At 39.9% G+C, this 23,024-nt stretch overlaps 1 protein-coding gene across 5 annotated transcripts in view; it reads left to right on the top strand.

The window, feature by feature from the left end:
• Window positions 1-23,024, top strand: part of CSMD1 (CUB and Sushi multiple domains 1) — a 997,036-nt gene that overhangs the window by 927,518 nt on the left and 46,494 nt on the right. For all 5 annotated transcript variants that reach the window (XM_082215381.1, XM_082215380.1, XM_082215382.1 and 2 more), the window contains 5 exons: window positions 1,708-1,893; window positions 8,374-8,568; window positions 11,085-11,258; window positions 15,325-15,498; window positions 19,292-19,465. In XM_082215381.1, coding sequence (XP_082071507.1) covers window positions 1,708-1,893; window positions 8,374-8,568; window positions 11,085-11,258; window positions 15,325-15,498; window positions 19,292-19,465 — 903 coding nt within the window. The remainder of the gene's footprint in view (window positions 1-1,707; window positions 1,894-8,373; window positions 8,569-11,084; window positions 11,259-15,324; window positions 15,499-19,291; window positions 19,466-23,024) is intronic.

Here is a 23,024-nt window from a genome sequence, read left to right as displayed (position 1 = left end):
ACATCCATATCTTTCTGGTATAATTCCTCTGTGTATTCTTGCCACCTCTTCTTGATGTCTTCTGCTTCAGTTAGATCTTTACCACTTTTGTCCTTTATTATGGTAATCTTTGTACGAAATGTTCCTTTCATATTTCCGATTTTCTTGAACAGATCTCTGGTTCTTCCCATTCTGTTGCTTTCCTCTATTTCTTTGCATTGCTCGTTTAAGAAGGCCTTCTTGTCTCTCCTTGCTGTTCTTTGGAAATCTGCATTCAATTTCCTGTATCTTTCACTATCTCCCTCGCATTTTGCTTGCCTTCTCTCCTCCGCTATTTGTAAGGCCTCGTTGGACAGCCACTTTGCTTTCTTGCATTTCTTTTTCATTGGGATGGTTTTAGTTGCTGCCTCCTGTATAATGTTGCGAGCCTCCATCCATAGTTCTTCAGGCACTCTGTCCAGCAAATCTAAATCCTTAAACCTGTTCCTCACTTCCACTGTGTATTCATAAGGGATTTGGTTTAGATTGTATCTTACCTGTCCAGTGGTTTTTCCTACTTTCTTCAGTTTAAGCTTGAATTTTGCTATAAGGAGCTGATGATCTGAGCCACAGTCAGCTCCAGGTCTTGTTTTTGCTGACTGTATAGAGCTTCTCCATCTTTGGCTGCAGAGAATATAATCAATCTGATTTCGATGTTGCCCATCTGGGGATGTCCATGTGTAGAGTCGTCTCTTGTGTTGTTGAAAAAGCGTGTTTGTGATGACCAGCTTGTTCTCTTGGCAGAACTCTATTAGCCTTTGCCCTGCTTCGTTTTGATCTCCAAGGCCAAACTTGCCAGTTGTTCCTTTTATCTCTTGATTCCCTACTTTAGCATTCCAATCCCCTATAATGAGCAGAACATCCTTCTTTGGTGTCACTTCGATAAGGTTTTGTAAGTCTTCATAGAACTGGTCAATTTCAGTTTCTTCAGCACCAGTAGTTGGTGCATAAACTTGGATTACTGTGATGTTAAAAGGTCTGCCTTGGATTCGTATCGAGATCATTCTATCATTTTTGAGACTGCATCCCAGTACAGCTTTCGTCACTCTTTTGTTGACCAATTGCATTACTGAAATCCTATTACATAAGCTGCAAACTTTCATTCAAGAAAATAATTAAATGTTACAGTAGCACAAATAAACCCATTCAGGAAATAATTTATGCTGCCTTGAATTTATATTTGTACCTATATGTTTAACGTGTTGATAAATTTCCACTTGTGTACATAAACACAGTTTAGACGATTAAGTGACTCCCTCCACGCTCTTGATGAATATTATTTTCATTATAATGGAAATGGAAAACATAGCAAAACTATAACAAATGAAATGGTTGGTTTCCACCTCAAGCTGAAAAAAGTTATACTCATAAGCAGCCCAGATCAGCATTGAGATCCATTATTCAAATATAAGAAGTACTCATGTTTTATATTGGTATCCATACTATTATATGTGACAATGCTGCCTTTGTGGCGGAAATGTTTTATTATTGTTTCTTTTGTTATTAGGCCTCGACACAATTATTATAAAGTGAGTCTCTTAGCAACAGTAATAAGATAAATGTGTAATGTATTATTATTATTATTATTATTATTATTATTATTATTATTACCTTACAGTTTCAGATTTGACAACAATAATGATTACTTCCTGAGGCAAATAGCTTTTCCACTTTTCTTCCTCTTTTCAGCTGTATCTTGTGGTATTCCGGAATCTCCCGGAAATGGCTCAGTCTGGGGTAATGAGTTTATTTTGGGCAGCAGAGTGATATATGAATGTAATGAGGGCTTCAAGCTAGATTCTAGTCAACAAGCAACAGCAGTGTGTCAAGAAGATGGATTGTGGAGCAATAAAGGAAGGCCACCCGTCTGTAAACGTAAGTATAGAATTCAGAAAAAATATGTACCCGTTTAGAAACTATATTTTACTTCTTCCCAGTAACAGTTAAGTACAATAGAATTCCTCCCCCCACCCCAATGAGATGGCAAATCTGAGTTGAATCTGAGTTTAGAAAGCTCTGGACAACTCCAGAGCAACGTTTAGCACACCATCCATCAGTCTTCATCTCAGTTAACTGAGCCATAACATCCATTAGCTTCCAGAATGACATTGGGATGGGGAAAATATTGTGTAAACACCACTACATTAATGTGGAGTTGGGCTGGTCTGAACCTGCATTTTACTGTCCTAGTCCTTTTTCCTGTTTGAAGTGGAAATGGAGGATTTACTTGTCATTGGTTACACTTTGTTGAAAGTAGGCAAAATACCGTTCTTTTCCATAGATAAGTTTTTTTAAATTTAATAATTACGTTTAAAATTTGGGGTCATCTTATACACGGATAGTGCATAGGGGGGATGTGTGATTGGTTGCTGCTGCAAGCCGGAGATTGTCTGCTGCTATTGGGCAAGTTATTGGTGGCTGCAACATGGTCTAGTGTTGATTGGCTGTCGCTGCGGCAATCGGGCGGGCAATTGGCAGCTTCTTCCAGCGAGGGGACAGACAATAGGTGATGCATGTGAGTGGCAGCGTAGGTCAGGCGGGTGAGCGATTTTCGGCAATCCCCTGTATAAAAAGCTCATCAACTCTGGGCCACCCCCCAAAGTAAAGCTCAACAACTATGGGCAGTCTCCCCCCATATCCTTAATTTTGAGTCCCCCAAAATAGTCTTATACATGAAGGCGTGTTATACACAGATAAATACGGTAATTCAGTGGAACAAGTGTTCCTTAGTTCTTCTAGCTGTAGCTGGCTGTTTCATATGCAGATGATACAGATATGACTAATGGAGATGAATGAAGGAACTAGCAACCACGCGAAGATCTTTGAGCTAACAGTGGTTCTCAACCTTGGGTCCCTAGATGTTTTTGGCCTACAACTCCCATGATCCCTAGCTCACAGGACCAGTGGTCAGGGATGATGGGAGTTGTAGGCCAAAAACATCTGGGGACCCAAGGTTGAGAAAGACTGAGCTAAGAGTTGATCTTGGAATTGGAAATTTTAGCAGTGGTGTTTAATCATGTCATTCCTGTCAGCAGTGAGTGGCAGACCCAACAAATTGTTGTGGGAAGCCCTAAGCCTCATGCAAACAGCGTGATAGAATTGAGATCTAAAGGAAGTTTCAGACACTGTACCTAGAATAATGCTGTCTTCTACGTCTGCACAGCTATGCATCCATGCAACACTAGCAGTAACAACAGAAAGATTGTGGTCGCTTCCAACTCTTCAGTTATGATTCTATGAAATGTACACGCTACAACATGGTTTGGGGCCCAGGCGTCTTTCTCAAACTTTCACATCAAATACTTCTATTGGACCTTATCTTCCTCTTGATCTATGTCTCTTTGAGTCACACTTGTCCTAAGAAACCCAGACAATTCAATTGGAAAAGCAGAGATTGTAAGAAAGAAGTATTTCTTTTTCTTAATAATTGTTCATTGTCATTGCACAGTAACTACTGACCAGTCCCTCAAGAACTTAATGACATGCCCAATTGCCAGTTTTCTTTATCTATAAGAAACATGGTTGATATTTTCAGATTGCTTATTGGCTGCAGAAAGGGAAAAGGAGGAGACACCTTTAAAAATCTGCCTAAAAATTTTCCCTTCTATGACCATAATTTGAAACCAGCATAATTATCTGTATTTATTATATATTTGATTAATTCTACTTCTTCTACAGAGGTTTTAAGGGATTTTTCTATAGATTAAACATAGTTATGTCTGCTCAGTGCATTTGAATGAATTGGTTTGCATTGGGTGCTTACATTATTAAAACAGCTTTATTGTTTCCTTTTCCTTTCTAGAAAATATTTTCTTCACTTTCTAAGCTTTTTTCATAACTGTGTTGTGACATTTTCCTTTCTGTGTTTGATAAACATGAACTTTCTGACATGCCATTATCATTTGGGAGATAACTATGCACAATTTATTTCAGCTCATAATTCAGTTTATTATACTGACACCACCTTTCTGCATATCAAAATGTGTTGTTGCATTTGGGATCACTCTTCACCCTCTTCGTGCAGCAATCAAACCTTACATTTTCACCTCTTAAGAGCACCAAAGCCTACTTTTCAAAAATTTCATTGCAACAGGAAAATCTGTGTGATGGGTGTGCTAAAAACACTTTGACCAAACCACATAATAAAAGAAAACTGGACCTTTCCTTTGCTTGATCCTATTTAGATTGTTTCTAATTAATGTATTATTTGGTTTATTTTTTCTAAACTACTCTTAAAAATTCAGGGAAAGCTGGTTTATGCATCTAATAAATAATGTTGCTGCTGATGGACTGGTCATTATAACTGATTCTTACTTGAAAGAGAAGCCAGGGCAGCTTATTTTTAAATCATAAATGAAACCTCTTTTGTGGTGTTTAACACTTCTGTTATCCAGATACAAGAGTTACCACAAAATATTGGATAACAAAAATTTGAAGGCAAATTTGGACATTTCTGCTTAGGAGAAAAGCTGAGAAATGATCAAGAAATGCTAAGAGACTTTTGATAAGACTCTCAAAGCTTCTCATGGGAAGAGAAGAATGGAGTTTCACAGACCCCTTAAGTTTATAGTGAATTCCTCCCAATGTGATATCCAAGGTGAATTTCAAGATTTTGTCTTGGCCAAAACTGCTGAGAGCTTTGGCAGGAAGAGGAACATATTTTGATAAACCTGTACAATTTACCACCAGTTAGCTTTTATACCTCCATGTCGTAAAAGGACATCCAAACCCAATATGCCCACTTTCATATAATACTTCTGGTGCACCTTTACTTAAGTAGTAAGTGGTAAATGGTAATATGTGTAGAATTTGTTCTCTTGTCAGTTGCAACCCTCGAAATTAGTAGACGTCTAGTTGAGGAATGAGCTGGGCTCAGAAAAATTCATAACTACTAGATATACCAACAAATCCTTGGGGGTTTGTTACACTAACCTCATAGAACATCACTATGAGCCCCTGATATATATTTTTTCTCCAGCTCGGATTGCATTCTTATCTGCAGAAGAATTCCCAAGTTTACTCATCTTTTCACCCTACCATCAGCCTGGCTTGATGCTCTAAATCCCATTTCCTCTTAACAACACTTACTGGCTTGGACCATAGGGAGGGAAGTAGAGAGACCTGATAGTTCGCTCTCTTCTCCCTCTGGGATATTGGTAGTGCCAATGAATAAAGGACTCAGTGCCAGATCAGTCTGAGTAATAAAATCAGCTATTTATTTTTTCCCCTTTTTTAAAGGAAACAGTGTATTATTTTCTGAGCCACTATGATTTAACATGGAGGGGAGAGGGTAAAGTTACCTATCACTAGTACCTAGGTTAATTAGAAGTTCATTTCACAATCCAGTCAGCCCTTTGGGTGAGGTTTAAACCATTACTTTACTCATTGAAGGCTGCAGTCTAGAATATAGGTTAGAGGTAGTTAAGTCTACTTAAAATTTAAATTGATGGGCCTTTTCTGTTCTGTATCTCCAGCACTGGCTACAAGGTGAATCTGATAGTTCTCCACCTATTCTGGAGTGACATACGTTTGTACAGTGGTGCCTCGCAAGACAAAAATAATCCGTTCCGCGAGTCTCTTCATGTAGCGGTTTTTTCGTCTTGCGAAGCAACCCTATTAGCGGCTTAGCGGATTAGTGCTATTAGCGGTTTAGCGGATTAGCGGCTATTAAAGGTTTAGCGGATTAGTGGCTAAAAGGCTATTAGCAGCTTAGCGGCTTAGAAAAAGGGGGAAAGCGGAAAAAAATCGGAACACTCGCAAGACATTTTTGTCTTGCGAAGCAAGCCCATAGGGAAATTCGTCTTGCGAAGCAGCTCAAAAATGGAAAACCCTTTCGTCTAGCGGGTTTTCCGTCTTGCGAGGCATTCGTCTTGCAGGGCACCACTGTACTTTGAAATACTTTTTGCCTCAGAAATAATCCTCTGTTTTGGCAGTGCACATGAGTGTTGGTGTAGGTAAATAATCTCATTCTAGTGATGTGACATATAATCATACTTGAAGGATGTAATTACATTTACTTCACTATACTTGGAAGCAGGCAGCAGTTAATACATATATCAACAGAAACAAATCAGCATAGAAAAGAGGACAACATTTTTCCTCTACATCTAGACAAATCTGACATCATCTCTGATTCAGATGCCATGTATAAAAATAGCAAGTGTCACTGGTGTCTGAGGTATAAGAGAGAGACTGATGGGTGTCTCAGTAATTTGTTCTAAATACAGCAGCTGTTAAGTAGGCTGTATTTTAATTCAAGAATAAAGCAGTTCTGATAAATCAGAGGAATTTGCTGCAAAATTAAACGACACCATGACACAAACAGTTTTCTGTCACTTATATATTTAACAGCTTTGCATATTCTTTTTTTTTAAAAAAATGCAATGCCATTACCATATTCTCTTCAGATTTTATTTTTCCAGTGTGCAGAGATATGTATATAGAAAGAGAAACAGATAGACAAAGAGACACAAGGTCACATTGGTGATCTTGAGCCACTTGTTATTTCTCAGTTCAGCACACTTGTTTTGAGGGTAATAAAGGGAGAAGAACCTTGCACAGCGTCCTGAGCTCCTAAAAGGAAAGGCTTGGTGAGATGGATAGGTAGATCTAAAAAGTCACAGACTTCCAGCTGCCAGAAAATTCCTTCAACACCGACTGGAGAATGGAGAAGGTCTCAGAAGAGACGAATTGGTCTGCCTTGCTCCCTGACACCCTATCAGCCCACCCAAATGTTTGCTTATCTATCTCACCTATTCACCCTAAAGCCTCTGAGAAAGCAGAGCCTTGAATGAATTATCCAGATCCCATGAAAAGATGAAATGTCAGGTACCATCCTCCTTATATAGTGTCATCCAATCTCTCTCCTGAACTGAACCATAATATCCATTAGCTTCCAGAATGACATTGGGATGGCGGAGATATTGTGTAAACACCACTACATTAATGTGGAGTTGGGCTGGTCTGAACTCGCATTTTACTGTCCTAGTCCTTTTTCCTGTTTGAATTGGAAATGGAGGATTTACTTGTCATTGGTTACACTTTGTTGAAAGTAGGCAGAATAATTCAGTGGAACAAGGACCATTTGATATTCCTAGGTAAATAAGTCATTGACGGTTGTCTTTGGCTATACCAAATTAGGGTTGGAATTTTCCACTGGGACGCGCATTATAGATGTAAAATATCTTTCCAACACTATTTTTTTTAAAAAAAACTTTCTGTAATCTCTGAGGCATACTCCCCTATCACAAGAGTATTAGTGTTTGCCCCATGCTTAGCAAACAGTGAATCCCATCAGTTTTCTACTTGCCCCATGCTTTCTATGTACATGTCAGAGCAGTTTTGCCTTTGCCCCACTGCTTTCCACTAGAAAACCTGCTGTTTGGTGATAAATCAGAGCAAACGGGAATCCACAGAAAACCCGATCACCTTTTGCTCCAATTCAGCGCTAAATTGGTAGGACTAACGGAAGTATGGAAGAGCCCTTACTCCCACTATTCTCTCTAATGCGCCTGTTTCTTCCCTTATATCTCTGTTCTACTCTTCTAAATTTTATGTGGAATTTAGTTTTAGTATTCTGCTTCTCTTCCCACCCCCATTAACTTTCCTCTCTATACCCCATACTCTTTGACAGGTCTGTGAGACTTTGCTTTTTCCCCTGCATCTGTTTGATGATGGTGTTACCTGCCCTAAACCAATTGGGCAGGGGGGGCTACAGTGTTAGAACATGTTTGCAGATAAGATTGCTAAGTATTTTGTAACCCCCGCCCCCTCTGTCTTATGGTAATAGGTGTACATACACAAAGCATCTGAATAGAACACACAAAGCCTATTTTAAAAGATATATCACAAAGATTAAAGCTTGGTTAGATAAATGAAGCTTTTGGAAATGGCATCTGTGTTTCCCATTAGGTAGCAGTTTACTATTCCCTATTCAGTCGCCACTGAGCATAATATACTTTTAGCCATGATGCTAAACACATTCTGTGCCAACAAAACAATACAGGTTTTAGAGTGCCAGTGGGCTTTAGCTCTTACAACTTGTTATTAATACATTCTTCTTTCTATGCAAACTGCACAACTTTGCCTCTTAATCAGACTTTAAAGAAAGTACCCATTTTATAAAATTGGAACAGTACATTTCTCCCCCTCCCCTCATTTCTTAATTGAAACAGCCTCCCAGTGTTGGTGTTGAAACAAGTGTAAGATGCTATGCACCGGAATGTGCATTTGAGAAATGTTTATAGCATGCTCAATTTCACCAGGAAAAGTCTGCTGTCAATAGGATGGTGATTCATCTTCTGTGAAGTAATATTGAAAGGAAAGTGCTAATACTAAAGTGTCCTTGCTTCACAGCTGTGACTTGCCCCAGCATTGAGAGCCTGCTCTCAGAACATGTTGTCTGGAGACTGATTTCTGGGTCGGTGAATGAGTTTGGCGCACAAGTCATGCTGAGTTGCAGCCCTGGCTATTATTTAGAGGGTCAGAGACTCATGCTGTGTAAAACTAATGGAACATGGAGTGATGCTGATGAGAGACCAGTGTGCAAGGGTAAGAAACATTTATTTACACAGTGCTCAGTTCTGTCCAAAGATACAGCTTCTATTTTTCTACCAACACAACTTAAGTAAAGGAACTAATATCTGTTAATAGCTTTTCTGAAATATTTGAGGGCAATCCATCAAGAAGGTATGCAAACCTCGTTCAAATAAATAGGCCCTGCACCAAAACACGGCAAATGTAATATTACAGGGTTATATATAATGTTGTCCTACTGCTGACAGGCAGTTCTTTCATCCAGCAGAGGTTTCTGTGGACAGAACACGGAGGAGGCCATTTTTGCTTAATATTCCGCCTTGTGTGTCTCCTCCATCTGATCTGGTGGGTTGGGAGATCATTGAAAACAGTGTGGGAGGAAGTGTGGAGGTTCTGCAGGAGAAATGAGGAATTTGTGCAAATTGCTTTCTTCTACAATCTGCTCGTGGAAGCTGTTGCTGTATCGTGAATGGAAGGATTACAATGGAGATGGCCTGTTACCAAAAATAAAAAAAAGTTCTGTTAATTTATTTTCGAGTGTAGTTATAGCAAATATTTATAAATATCTATGTCAGTTTGCTAGATGCTGTGTTCTAGAGCCCTGTACATGCACCAGTGCATACAAGATACAATTGGGCTCATGCACTTTGAGTAGAGAGGGCAGTTCCACATGCATTGAGAAATATACATGCCTAACTGTTTTCTTTTTTAATTGAAATGAACAAGGAAACTCTTGAGGATGTGAGAAAAGGCTTCATATGCAGCTCAGATCTTTGCATCTGTAAGAGTAGTTTGTATTGTACATATGACATGCATCATTTAATTAAATGAATTATTTGTCCATTCTCAAGAGCCTTTATTCAAATAAATTCATGTATTCATTGTTCCTATTACAGATTAAATTAATTGTGAATGGTGCCCATCAATTACATTCAACTGTAATTAGACAAACAAGCTAATTAACCGTGGATTATCTGAATACCGAAGTAATCCAGATCAGTCAAACATGAGCTGAGCAATCTATTTGATCTTCAGAAATTAAAATTCATTAAATATTTGAGGCTGTTAAACTATTGATTACTATGCTTCTGAAAGATAATATAATAAAAACACTACAGATTACATTATTCGTTATGTAAGCACAGAGTGCTATCATCGTGTGTAGTCTGGGATCCAGAGAGTCACACAGCTGGTACTGTGCACACAGGGGATTTTGGACTTGGGAGGCTGCTGCTCAAGAACCACATGTCACACAGCCAGTTGTCTTTGAACCCGGAGGAAATTTCAAAAACTGAGTGTGACATGTGGTGAAACGATCTACCGCTCAAAATAAAAATTAAAAACCCAGTCGCCAGTGCTTCCAAGTTTTCAGTCATGTGTAAAATAATCCTTTTGCACCTTGTAAAGCGTTGGCAAATAAAGCGTGGAAGGTGGTTTTGAGCTGCCGTACCAGAAAAGCTGGCATATCAGCATGGAGGTGAGAATGCACATTGTACCGCTTCCGTGCTGCTTAAATTGCCTCCAAGTCACAGTTACGCACAGAATCGTACTCCATCTATTGTTTCCATTATCTCATTGTTTATTGACTATGTTTCCTTTAGTGTGTTACTAAGCCCAGGTGGTTTCTTCCAGTAGCTTTATACATAATTGCTTGGGTCTTACTGTAAAGCAGGGGTGAAGAAGTTCAGGCCTGGGGGCCAAATAGTCTTCCAAGCCTCTTTGCATGGCCCTCAAGACTCTCCATGCCCTCAGGCCTTGCTTGTTTATTGACCCTGCTTGGCATTATCTTTGAGTGTTTTTGTCTGGCTGGAAGGTGTGTTTGAACTCTGATAATGCTTTTGTATTGCCTGGATGGAAGATATAGAAGGGGGTATGAGGGTGTGGGGACGCGGGTGGCGCTGTGGGTTAAACCACAGAGGTTAGGACTTGCCGATCAGAAGGTCGGCGGTTCGAATCCCCGTGACGGGGTGAGCTCCCGTTGCTCGGTCCCTGCTCCTGCCAACCTAGCAGTTCCAAAGCACCTCAAAGTGCAAGTAGATAAATAGGTACCACTCCGGCGGGAAGGTAAACAGCATTTCTGTGCGCTGCTCTGGTTCACCAGAAGCGGCTTAGTCATGCTGGCCACATGACCCGGAAGCTGTATGCCGGCTCCCTTTGCCAATAAAGTGAGATGAGCGCCACAACCCCAGAGTCGGTCACGACTGGACCTAATGGTCAGGGATCCCTTTACCTTTACTATGAGGGTGTGAGTAAAAGCTAGCCCACTCACTCTATCAATGAATTAAGTAGGAAAAAGCAAGCAAACTATTGGAGCTCCATGGGTCTTGAGGATTGGAAGTGGCCTCTAAGCTAAAGAGAAATGAGTGGTTGTGTGAGTGGGTTTGTTTTTCTGGGGCAACCCAGTCAGATGGATGGGGTACAAATAATAAATTATTATTAAAGTAGTAGTAGTAGTATTCTCTGGGCCCCCAAATGACTCTAAGAGCCTCTTGCTGCTGCTGTACTGTAAGTACTTTATTTTCCTTTTTCAGTTATTTCCTGTGGCAGTCTTCCATCTCCACCAAATGGTAATAAGATTGGAACTCTGACCGTGTATGGAGCCACAGCAATATTCACCTGCAACACTGGCTATACCCTAGTTGGTTCTCATGTACGTGAATGCCTAGTGAATGGACTTTGGAGTGGCACTGAAACTCAATGTCTCGGTAAGTACAAATTGCAGCAGAAATCTAAAACCCCAAAAGGCAAATGCCATGTGAAGGATATGAGTTTAGTTTTGTAAATTTAGTTCACACAATTTCAGTAAATGGTATTGTTCATATTGGTAACTTTGTGTTACAGCTTGAGGCACTGATTTCTTGAGCACATGTGGAAGGAAATATATTTATAAATAGGTTGGTATTTAAAGGGGATGGATTCTTTATTACTCAAACATCTGAGAATTCCATTCTTAGCAGAATCCTTGGAAAGGATCTCAATTTATAGTATAGCACCCACTGTAAACTTTTGTTTTCCGGCTTGCTGCTAGAAGGCAAAAACTCTTTCCATATTGGCCTCAAACATTCTTTATTGAGACTGTTTTAAAGCCAGGTAGAATATAGGGACAAAGCAATCACAGGATCTCCAACAAGAAAATTACACTGCACATGATATTTTCACAGAGTAACAGGAAACCTCAGAGAAAACATAATCCCAAGGAACTCATGTTGTTTCTGGTTTCAAAATACTGTCAACAAATAATACAGAGCTAAAGGTGGTGTGTGTGTTTTTTTGGTATGAATTATTTCTATCACTAAAGTTGGCATCTTCTAAAATCCATATTAATAAAACTGCAGCCATTAGTATTCAAAGAGGAATTTCTTTATATTGAAAACTGAAATTATACACACACACACACACACACACACACACACACAGTTCAAATGCTCATTTCCAATTTTAACTTCACAAATCAGGAACTTGCCATTATCATAAGCATGTTACAGCTCAGGAGTTAGATTTTTGAGTCTGACCTCTTGCCCCTACTGCTTTGATATTAATATTTTCTGCCTCAAAATTAATAGCAGTTGTCACTCATTTCAGTTTGAATGTATAGCTCACAAAGTGGTTGTTTAGATTTCAGTGGTGAGTAATTTAATGAGAGAGAAATCTGAGCACATTCAAGCATTACTCAATATATACCCAGCCGATACACTTAAGAGTTATTTTATGAAATAGTGCTAATATGTGTGTGCTCAGGTACATATTTGCAACCATTTTAATAGAAAACATTTTGTGCAGTCCTATGCACTATTGCCCTGTATCAAAGTACCCCACTGAAATCAATGGGGTCTGTGCATGCTGTTCTGACTTTGCATTAATCTACAGTCTGTTACTGTCAATTGGAATTTTGTCAAGTGATTTTTATAACATTTTGTATCCTAATAGAAGTTCTGGGATTTTTTTTTTCTCCTCATGCATGCATAAAGGAACAGAAGTCCTAATATTTAAAGCAATTATGCACTATAAACTCTATAAGGGTATGCACTGTAGATCCTGCTATAAGTTCCATCTAGTATGCAGGCTGAGACCCTATCTGCCCGTGGACTGTCTTGCCAGAGTGGTGCATGCTCTAGTTATCTCCTGCTTGGACTACTGCAATGCACTCTATGTGTGGGCTACCTTTGAAGGTGACCCAGAAACTACAACTAATCCAGAATGCGGCAGCTAGACTGGTGACTGGGAGCAGCTGCCGAGGCCACATAACACCGGTCTTGAAAGACCTACATTGGCTCCCAGTACATTTCCAAGCACAATTCAAAGTGTTGGTGCTGACTTCAGTCCAGTATACCTGAAGGAGTGTCTCCACCCCCATCGTTCTGCCCAGACACTGAGGTCCAGTGCCAAGGGCCTTCTGGCGGTTCCCTCGCTGCAAGAAGCCAAGTTACAGGGAACCAGGCAGAGGGCCTTCTCGGTAGTGGCACCCGCCCTGTGGAACGCCCTTCCACCAGATGTCAAAGAAAAAAAACAACTACCAGACTTTTAGAAGACATCTGAAGGCAGCCCTGTTTAGGGAAGCTTTTAATGTTTAATAGACTATTGTATTTTAATATTTTGTTGGAAGCCGCCCAGAGTGGCCAGATGGGTGAGGTATAAATATTATTATTATTATTATTATTATTATTATTATTATTATTATTATTACTACTACTACTACTACTACTACTACTACTACTACTATTATGGGGCAGCCTTGCATGAACACAGGTATTTTCACACACAAAGGTTTTGACCCTCCAGATGTTTCTGATCTACGGCTCACATCATTGATACTTGCCCTGTACCTACCCTACTTAACTAATGAGTGGCTGTCTCCCATTACATTCCTTAATTGTGTTGTGAGTTCTCGCTGCCTTGCATACACAGAAAGAAATCACAGAACCAAAAACTTCTTCTGGAGTCTGGTCTACTAGGGTAATTTCTAAGGAATTAAGTAGTCTACCAGGAAAATTTTAATTTCTGAAATAATGTACTGTGCCATGTTTCCAGTCTATTTCACCTTATCTAGCTTGTCCCCCTAATCTATTATGCATACACATGTAATAAGTAATGTAATTTCCCCCTTTGGTAGAACACAATGTAAAATTAACTCTGCACACCAGTTGCTTTTCTGTAGTGTTTTACCAATGTGGATAAATGCATTAATAATGGGAGGAAGAGACATGAATGAATTGAAGACTATGAGAAACTGCACATGCAAAGCAGTCTTTGCAACATTTAGAAATAAAAAGTGGAACAATGAGGGTTTCTTGTTGCAACTGTTCCAAGACCATGTAATATGGAACACCAAAAGCCAGTGAGAAACTCATATAAGGAGAAGTTTGGAAGTATCCTTACTTCGGCTCTCCGCCCTATTCCCTATTGCAAAGTTTCCAAAATATGTTTATTATTCACCAGCTCATTCTACTGTCTTTTCATGCTTTCCTTTCAAACACCTATAGGATGCCCAACACTGCCATTGTGCTTGTGGCTTTTGATCTAACAGAAGTATCTACTAATATAAGAAAATGGTTTTCTCCAATTTCACCTTCTCACTGCAGTCCCCTCCACATATACCCCCCTCTCCACAAATGTGTGTGTGTGTGTGTGTGTGTGTGTGTGTGTGTGTGTGTATTCCAGAGTGTTGGTGTCCCCTCCAGAATAGTGTGGCCTAAACACTCAGTGTATGTTTACGGAACTTTTTAAAAGCGAGGTTAGTCCATGTATGTCGCTTTGGTGTAAATGTTTAATTATTGCAGTGAATTAATATCGAACCAGTCCATCATTTTATCTCCCCCAAAAATCCTGAAAGCACGGTTTATAAAAATAGATTTCCAACAGCCTCTTTAATATACTTAGGGCTAATTTGGCTTGATTGGAAGATTACATATATTTGGTGTTTTATTGCCTTGATTCTTAAGTTTGTCAGCTGTAAGGGTGTTTAATTTAACTAGGTTCAAAATGACAGGAAATCATTACATCCACCACGTGACATGCTCTGTAAATGAAATGAATCACATGGAACATGCACATGGCTGTTAAGGTTCCTTCAGAAACAAATAATAATGGCAAGTTCCAAGTTAGTACCTTTCAGCCAGCCTGAGATCTCCTATGTTTTAATAAATCTGACTTCAATTAATAGCTGTTGCATTTCAGCTTCTCATTTTCACGTCTGCAGGAACAACAACAACAACAAAAATCAATATAGGATTATCTGGGTTTAGCATCAACAAATGTACCTTTGTTTCCATAGAGCTGAATATCAGGATACATATGACAGTGCACACAGTTCACTGTGTGTGTTTACCAATCTACGCTCCCCGCTTGCCAAATTTCTACTTTGCCCAAGCAGCACAGATGTGGGAATAGGGCAGTTTCACAGCCGCCTCAACATGAGGAATCTCTCATGCAGAAGCCTGGATTATTTCTTTCAATTAATTCGCAAGCTGGAAGAAAGTGCATCTACCGTTGTCACGGCCAGTTGCAGAACAGCCTTGCAATCTGCACCAAGGGGCCAAGCTTCAGCTTTTTAATAAATTCATAAGAGCATGTTTGTTGAAGAGTGGACTGTAAATAAAGGACAATTGAATCAATAGCAATGTTTTTCAGTTTTGCAGATATACCTCGCGGGGTGCTGAGCGCTTAAGGCAATGTTTTTGTTTAACATTATTCTTGTTGACGATTGACTGCTATGTGAGCTGAAAGTGAAGTTTGTGTTCTTTTCTTCTGTTCCCTCCCACCCTCTTATTCTAGCTGGACACTGTGGTTCTCCAGATCCTATTGTAAATGGCCACATTAGTGGAGACGGCTTCAGTTATCGTGACACTGTGGTGTACCAATGTAACCCTGGTTTTCGACTTGTCGGCACGTCTGTTCGGATATGCTTGCAAGACCACAAATGGTCTGGGCAAACACCAGTTTGTGTCTGTAAGTACCACCTTTCCCAGTGATCTATTCTTCTCTAAGTAATAGCAAGCTGATCAGCTCTTAGATGGGTAAGAATAATTAATAATAGCTGGTAGAAAAGGATGTGTACACATAACTGCGTTAAAATGCAGCTTGGTGTGTCCCCCTTCCCCGAATTCAGGTTGCAGTTGGTTGGGGGGGACACACATCAAAATGAAGTATTTAATAGAAGCAACAGGACAGGTGTGGATTGTGATTAACAGGTACACTGCTTCCCAACCCAGTGGTGGGAGGGTTGGGATTCACAGAATGCTGTGTGAGATAGTAAGTCTGCAAGCTTCAGTTTGCTAGCTGATGCAACTGGCTGATGCAATCAGCCTGCAATAATTTCTATGGGAGTGCTGGGTCAGAAAGACTCAGCAGTAATGTGCTGTCAGTTGATTGGCTGTCATCGGTTTAAAGGGGAAACCTGTCCAGCAGTAAGTGGGTGGTGTAGAAGAGTGTGGTCAGAGAGAGAGAGAGAGAAAGGGAGAGAAAGGTCTTCCTATTTGCTTTAAGGTGGAGCCAGGTACTCTGTTTGACTGTATGAACTGCTCGTGTGTTATAGCCTGTAGATTGTTGTATATATTTGTAAATATATAGCTCACAATAAATATACTGCACTGCACTGAAGTACCTGGAACTCTGAGCATTTCTGCTAAAGCGCCGCGGAGAATTCACGACAGGGAGTGCACTGGGATTCAGAGTACAGTAAATGGGAGTGGGTGTACACAGCGCAAATCCAAGCTAAGCTTTGCATGATAGTATTGGTTGATGCTGCTGCTTCAGCACCGGACTTGGAAGCGGTATCATCAGCCTCTTGCCCAAGCATGTGGCCTGAAGTCTCAACCCTGATGTCTGTTCCTGTGCTCTCCTGCAATGCAGAGTCAGCAGCATGTGATTGGGCTGCTAAATGTACCTATTACCATAATTCCAAAATCTCTTACGAGACTTGGACAGGGTTGTTGTTTTTTTGGAAAACCTAGAGCAGGAACTATGAGCTAGAAGAGCCAAGTTCAAATCCTGGCTTGCACATACGCTTAATGGGCAACGCATACCATGCCCATCATACTGTAGGGTTCATAGCACTAATCTGCCTTGTGTGTGTGTTGTATGGCTTGCTGGAATAATGTATGCTAAGTACTCAGAGCTCTATACTTTTTAATGTCTTGTAAAGACATGCAATGTTCATTATTGGTTTAGAGACTACCATAGCAGGATTATATCATAGAACTATAATAGGTTTGAATGATAGACATTTTAATAATAATTTAAAAAAATATTTGTGCCGCGCCCTCCCCGGCCAGAGCCGGGCTCAGAACGGTTAACATCATATAAATAATACAATATATTATTTATATGCTGTTATATTTTAAGACTAGAGTGTGATTTAAACTTGCTATCTTGCTCTTTTAAAAACTGTTGAACTATTTTCATGATTTTGTGTCATTTTTATGTATGTCAGTGCATTCTTTTTTTTAAAAAAGTAGTTAATTCAGTAAAATATGTTTTAGTTTACCAGTGCATATGTTCCTCATTTTGTGTATAAGCCAGGAAGGCTGAATATTAAGCTTCTTGATGATATATAACCATATAAGTGTTGGTTTTAGAATCTTGGAGATAAACATGTAAAACTGTTGGAACAGGTGCGTTTTTACCTGTAGTAATGTAAATGATACAATTATCCTGAGCTTGAAAAGCTTAGGTAAACCAGGTCCAAATCCAGCTATGATTCAGTGTACTTGTGCCATGGCTCCTTTCCTACAGTTCCACTGTAGAAAAAGGGCATTCCATGTTAGGAACAGGATTGTAAATAAAACTACCGATGTCAACACGTCATTGTATGATTTCTATGGTGCAACTGCATTTCAAATACATCACACTGATAACCACATTTTACTGGTGCCATAACCTGGCTATAGCCAGGCCTTGTTGAATAATTTTATCACATTGAACTCAGTTACGGCAGTCTTGTAAACACCTTAATATTGCAAATAATATGCAGCTGTTGCATAACGGCTGCTAAGAAAAGAGGGAACAGAAGAATATTGCAGTTGCCATATTTTTCTGATATGCCTTTACTTGCAAACACAACAATTGCAGAGTGTTGATCTGTCAAGAGGTTGGCAATGTGTGACAACAATAATGATGATGTGGTAAGACGAGACACAAGGGCTGAGACCTTTTGTTTCTGGAAGGCATCACAAAAAACAGCATCTGTCAAGAGTAATGAGGGGTGTAAACCGGAACTGACTGAGTGGAATATGCATTTGCCAAAAAGGACAATAATCTAAATACAAGCGTCCTTCACTGCCGCAATTTTTACAGACAACCTCAATTTTGCATTGCAGCAGCATACCACATATAATCTCTTCTGGCATCTCATTGAATTGTAGGATTCATGGTGAAGAAAGTGTCAGGTAACAAAACCCTTAATATGGTATTAGGCAAATTCAGATCACTCAGGAGTGCAGATCACTCAGCAGCTATCAGTTATGAAAGCTAAAGATGGAACCTCCATATTGCAAGGCAATATGCCTCTGTTTTCTAGTTTACCACTACAAAAAACTGGATATAAATATTATCATATCTGCTTGTTCTCCTGGACAGCTGGACAGAGTTGTTTTGTTACATATTTAAAGCATTCCTAATTTCTAGTAGTTTTAAGAAATAGTCTACTTTTAGAATTCATTTCCGTTAAAAAATAGCTCTTACTATGCTGGGGAGTGTACTGGGGATAAGCCCTTTGAGATGCACAACCACACACACAAAGAGGAAAAGTTGTTAGATTTCCAAGTCTACACAACTTGTAAACCACCAAACCCAACACAACCCACCAGCAATGGAAGGCAACCAGAAGCTCTTGTTTTTGTTGCCTGTTTGGAACTGTAGAAATGGCAGGGGGTGTCAAACATCCGGCACAGATAATAATATGCCCTTAAGGTAGGAACTATGCTGCTTATATGCTCTGTATAGCACCTAGTATGGTGTTGGCACCATATTTATATCACATAGATAGTGGTGATTGTGGTGAAGTGAAAGACAATGTTGAACTTCAGTCTTGTGGCTGTGTTTATCTCTTGTGAACTGTATTTGCTAGATGATGACTTAATAGCTGTCTCCTTGTGACCCCTCACAGATAGGGAGAACCACCACTATGGTTTATCATTTTTTGTTTTCCCATTATAAAAATTAAGGTTGTTATATGTCTCATCAGTTTCACCCAAACGAGTCCTACAAGTTGGCTTTCTGCCTGGGGGCGGGGCAGGGAACCATCACACATCAGCTATCAATAAATTGGATTTCTGATCACTTTTGTTCAACCACCATTTATGGCAGTAAAAACAAAAGCAAAAAATGGCATGATCTGCTAACTTCCATTTTTCACATTTCAGCCTTGGCAATACAGTCTGATCCAAAAGGAGCTCATTACTACCAGTTGTTCATTTGTTTGTTTTTTTTAAAATGCTATGTCCTCTTAAATATTTTGCCCATCAGTGCAGGCTATATTGTAATCTAGATCCCTTTGTGCACGCATATGGAGTCCCTGTGTGTATCAGCTTCCGCTTTAGTTGGATGCAGCCATTCTATTAATATTTTCCTGATTCCTCCTTGATGGGGAAGCCATTGCAAATGGGGTTGTTCTGTGTGTGCATTTAACCCCTCCGCACGCAACATATTTTCTGGATCGAGGCACCAGAGTGCGTAACTCGTTGATGTTCTTGACGTGCCCTCCCCAAAAGCTTGCAATCTGTTCTGTGTTTCCTTTCAAAAGCAATCACGTGTGGCCACCCTGGAAACCCCGCTCACGGATTGACCAATGGCAGTGAGTTCAATCTGAATGATGTTGTGAACTTCACCTGCAATACTGGATATTTGCTTCAGGGCACCTCCCAAGCACAGTGCCGGAGCAATGGGCAGTGGAGCAGCTCCTTACCTACATGCCGAGGTAAGATTTTTTACTTTTTATTTTTAAAAATGTACAACTGCTCTTCCTTGATAGTATGATGTAGTTGGAACCCTTCCTACCACCCTTTCCAGTCATTTTGGAAATTTGTAAGAATTATTTCTTTTGGAGAAGTCTAACCTATTTGAAAACAAGCTGTTACTGCTTCTACTTCTATCCAGCCTCACCCCGCCCCCCATCAACCTATCACCATCTTATAGATTGTGGGCAGACATCACCATTTAATTAATAATAATAATAATTGCACATGTGCTAATTTGGTACAGTGGTACCTCGAGTTACAAACAGCCTAGTTAATGAACTGTTTGGATTACGAACCAAGGTACCACTGTATATAAACAGTATTGTCATTGGGAAATGCTAAGCAAGGTCAAACTTCCTCCATTGAGTAAGCAACTACAAGCTGCTAATTTTGACAAATTTAGCTATTTAGTTAAGCTTTAATGCTGCTGGGTGGATTCAAGAGAGGATGGCACATTTTAGAGAGCAGAGTTGTTATTTAAAATGTCATCCCTGAGCTGTAGCCATGTGCATACCTCCACAAAGTCTAGTAGTCTGGTGTAGTAGAGAAAATTGTTGTGTGTATTATAGGGTTTTTCCAGATGAGGGCTTAATTTGCAGAAAGCTTGCTGAGATATCACAAATAGCTTATGCACAATAATGTGCTTTCTTTTTACTCAGAAATTGTAAATCTGGATTAAATTGGGGAGGCATTTTGGTGCCGATGGTGTTATTTGGGCATTGTAAAACTTGCATTCATGGGGAGTACTAATATCACAGTAAACACACATCTGGAAGCCTCTGTGGTGTATATTTGGAGACAATACTCTTTTGGAGTAGCACCATGTTCCTTGCAACCTGTATAAAAGACAGCAAGCCTCATATAGGTATAAAATCAGGCACATACCAGTAATTGCAAGTTAGAAAATCCACCCAGCTGGTGCATACAATCCAGAAAACATTTTCTATAATACCTAGCTCATAAGCTGTAATTTTTAATCTTTTTGGGTTTTCCAGTTGTTGCAAACCATTTGGATATTTTTTTTAAAAAAATGAAATTGTAGTATACAAATGTTTTAATAAAAATAAATAATACACAGATAACTAAATAGACACATCAAGTGCTAACTTTCAGTAAGCATTCATAAGAGAGAATTCCCGTCTGCACAAGTATTTAAATAGGGATGGGATATAGTGGTGGATAATGAGTAAATATGGGTAAATATGAAGGGTTTGTGAGGATCAACTCCTTTGCTTCCCTGTTCCTTAGCATAAGGGCAACAGTGCTGAGTTTCACCAGGTACCAAGGCTCAAAAGAACAATGATATTTGACTTTGGCATCAAGGGTTTGAATCCATGCAAAATGAGGTTCGAGTGTCAACAGGGCAGATTTAAACGTCCTTCTTTCTTTATTTCTCAACAGACTAAATTCAGATTGCCTGCATTTATTTCCTATGTAACTCTTGGCACCTGTCATTGAGAGAAAGCAATCTCCTTTTCTCTTGCATTGATTTACAACTGGGTCCCTTGGGTGAAGGGCAATCAGGGAAATCAGAAGCAGCTTAAATTGAGGCCACAATTCATTCATTCTTTCCCCCCGGTAGCCTTAAATATATATGTATATGTAAAGAAAAGGGCTTTGTCCCTTAGAATTAAAGGTATATTTCAGACTGTTGTAGGAGTATCTTCTCTCCTGATTATGGCCCCTCACTCAAATTAGGTGTAGGACAGGGTTGGCAAGGTATGCTTGGGATGAATGTGAAAGTTCCCCAGTTCCCCAAAATTAAATATAGTGGGCTATTTCTATGTAGGAACCACCCACAAAGCCAGAGCTGGGCTTCTTTAATTGGCAAGTCAATATCATTGCAATCTGCAGTTATGGCAATTAAAAGCTGGCGAGTGAAATTAAACGCAGAGCAAAAAAACATTTACAGTGGTACCTCGGTTTACGAACTTAATCCGTTCCGGAAGTCTGTTCTTAAACCAAAACAGTTCTTAAACCATGGCGTGCTTTCTCATTTAACAACTGAAGTTCAACAAGTCAGTTGAAAAAGTTTACATATTGCAGCCTGACAGTCACAGTCATGTTATGAGAGTTCCCCCTGGTATAGGGATAAAATTACCAGATGAATATGAGCCCAAAACCAAGTCGTAGTCACAAAAAGGTGAAGCTGGTAGTTCACTGGGGAAGTTATGTGTGTGTGTATGCCAAGCCGTAAGCAGTTTGTGACAACAGCTCTAGAGCAGTGTTGATTTGCTGACTAAAGAGGTCAAGTGTTAAAAGACTCGGACCTTCTCCAGAGAGAGGGGGGAAATGGAGACAACTATCAAGCCATAAACCACCTTTCTGCTTTGTTTGTCGGTGCCATGATCTCTATAGACAGTGTTTCCAGGATTTTAATCCTCTTTTCTAAAGACGAGTAACCGAATAAACAAAGGATTTCACCTTCCTCTTTACATGTTAGCTGACAGTTGCTGAGGATTCCACCTTTTATGTTCTGCAGAATTTCAGCTCAGTGGCAAAGTAAACAGGTAGTGTCTCGGTAGCCTTATACAAGTCTCTGGTCATCAGATTTTACTGGGGGTGTTTTTGGACCAAACATCTGAATGCTTGCTCTAACTGATTACAGAGAGGACTGAAACAGATACTTTTTTAGTTGCTGCTGTAAGCTTCTAGTCTTTGAATGAACAGGTTCACAACTCCTACAGCTTGAGGTTTTCTCGATGGTTTGAGTTGGGCATTGGAAGAAAGCAAGGCTCTTGTGCCTTTAAGCATCCTTTTCTAGCATGAAAATATATCCATGGGGAGGAAATTCACCTTTTGACACTCTATTAGATATATTATTGTGTACAATCCCTGGTTTATTTGGGGGCCTTCCTCCCCACTCACAAAATAGAGTACACTTTTGCATATCACACAAAATGTATGCACATTTTATGTACATTTTTGCCCTCCTTTCCAGGTGAGGTAGCCCACTCCACACACAGGTGTACTAAATCCGGAGCACTGCTGTGTACACTTGTATCTCACTGAAATCAGTAGGGCTTGAGTGTGCCTAATTCTTGTGTCGCTGATTCTCAGTGTGAGGCTTTATTTCCTCTTCCTGCCCTGTTTGCTATGAGTTTGTCCATGTGTTCCCAACTATCCTATCTCTGCTTCTTACTGCTTCCCTCATTTCTCCCTCCACATCATTTGCAATGTTATCCAACCTCACCATTGTTTATCTAAACCAGGCATCCCCAACCTGCGGCCTTCCAGATGTTTTGGCCTACAACTCCCATGATCCCTAGCAAACAAGACTAGTGGTCAGGGATGATGGGAATTGTAGTCCAAAACATCAGGAGGGCCGAAGGTTGGGGATGCCTGATCTAAACTAATACATCATCAATGTTTTAGCCTTTCTCCTCTTTTAGTCTGTCACTCACCACTACTACTATTTATGGGTCTTAAACCTTTACTTCGACCATAGCTTTCTCTGTGCTAAAGTGTAAGGGATCATACCACTTATGTGCTGTTTTAATGCACGCGACACTCTGCACC

The sequence above is a fragment of the Podarcis vaucheri genome (genome assembly GCF_965113315.1).
Source record: "Podarcis vaucheri genome assembly, chromosome: 3".
NCBI lineage: Eukaryota > Metazoa > Chordata > Lepidosauria > Squamata > Lacertidae > Podarcis > Podarcis vaucheri.
This window is presented reverse-complemented; position numbering and strand designations above follow the sequence as displayed.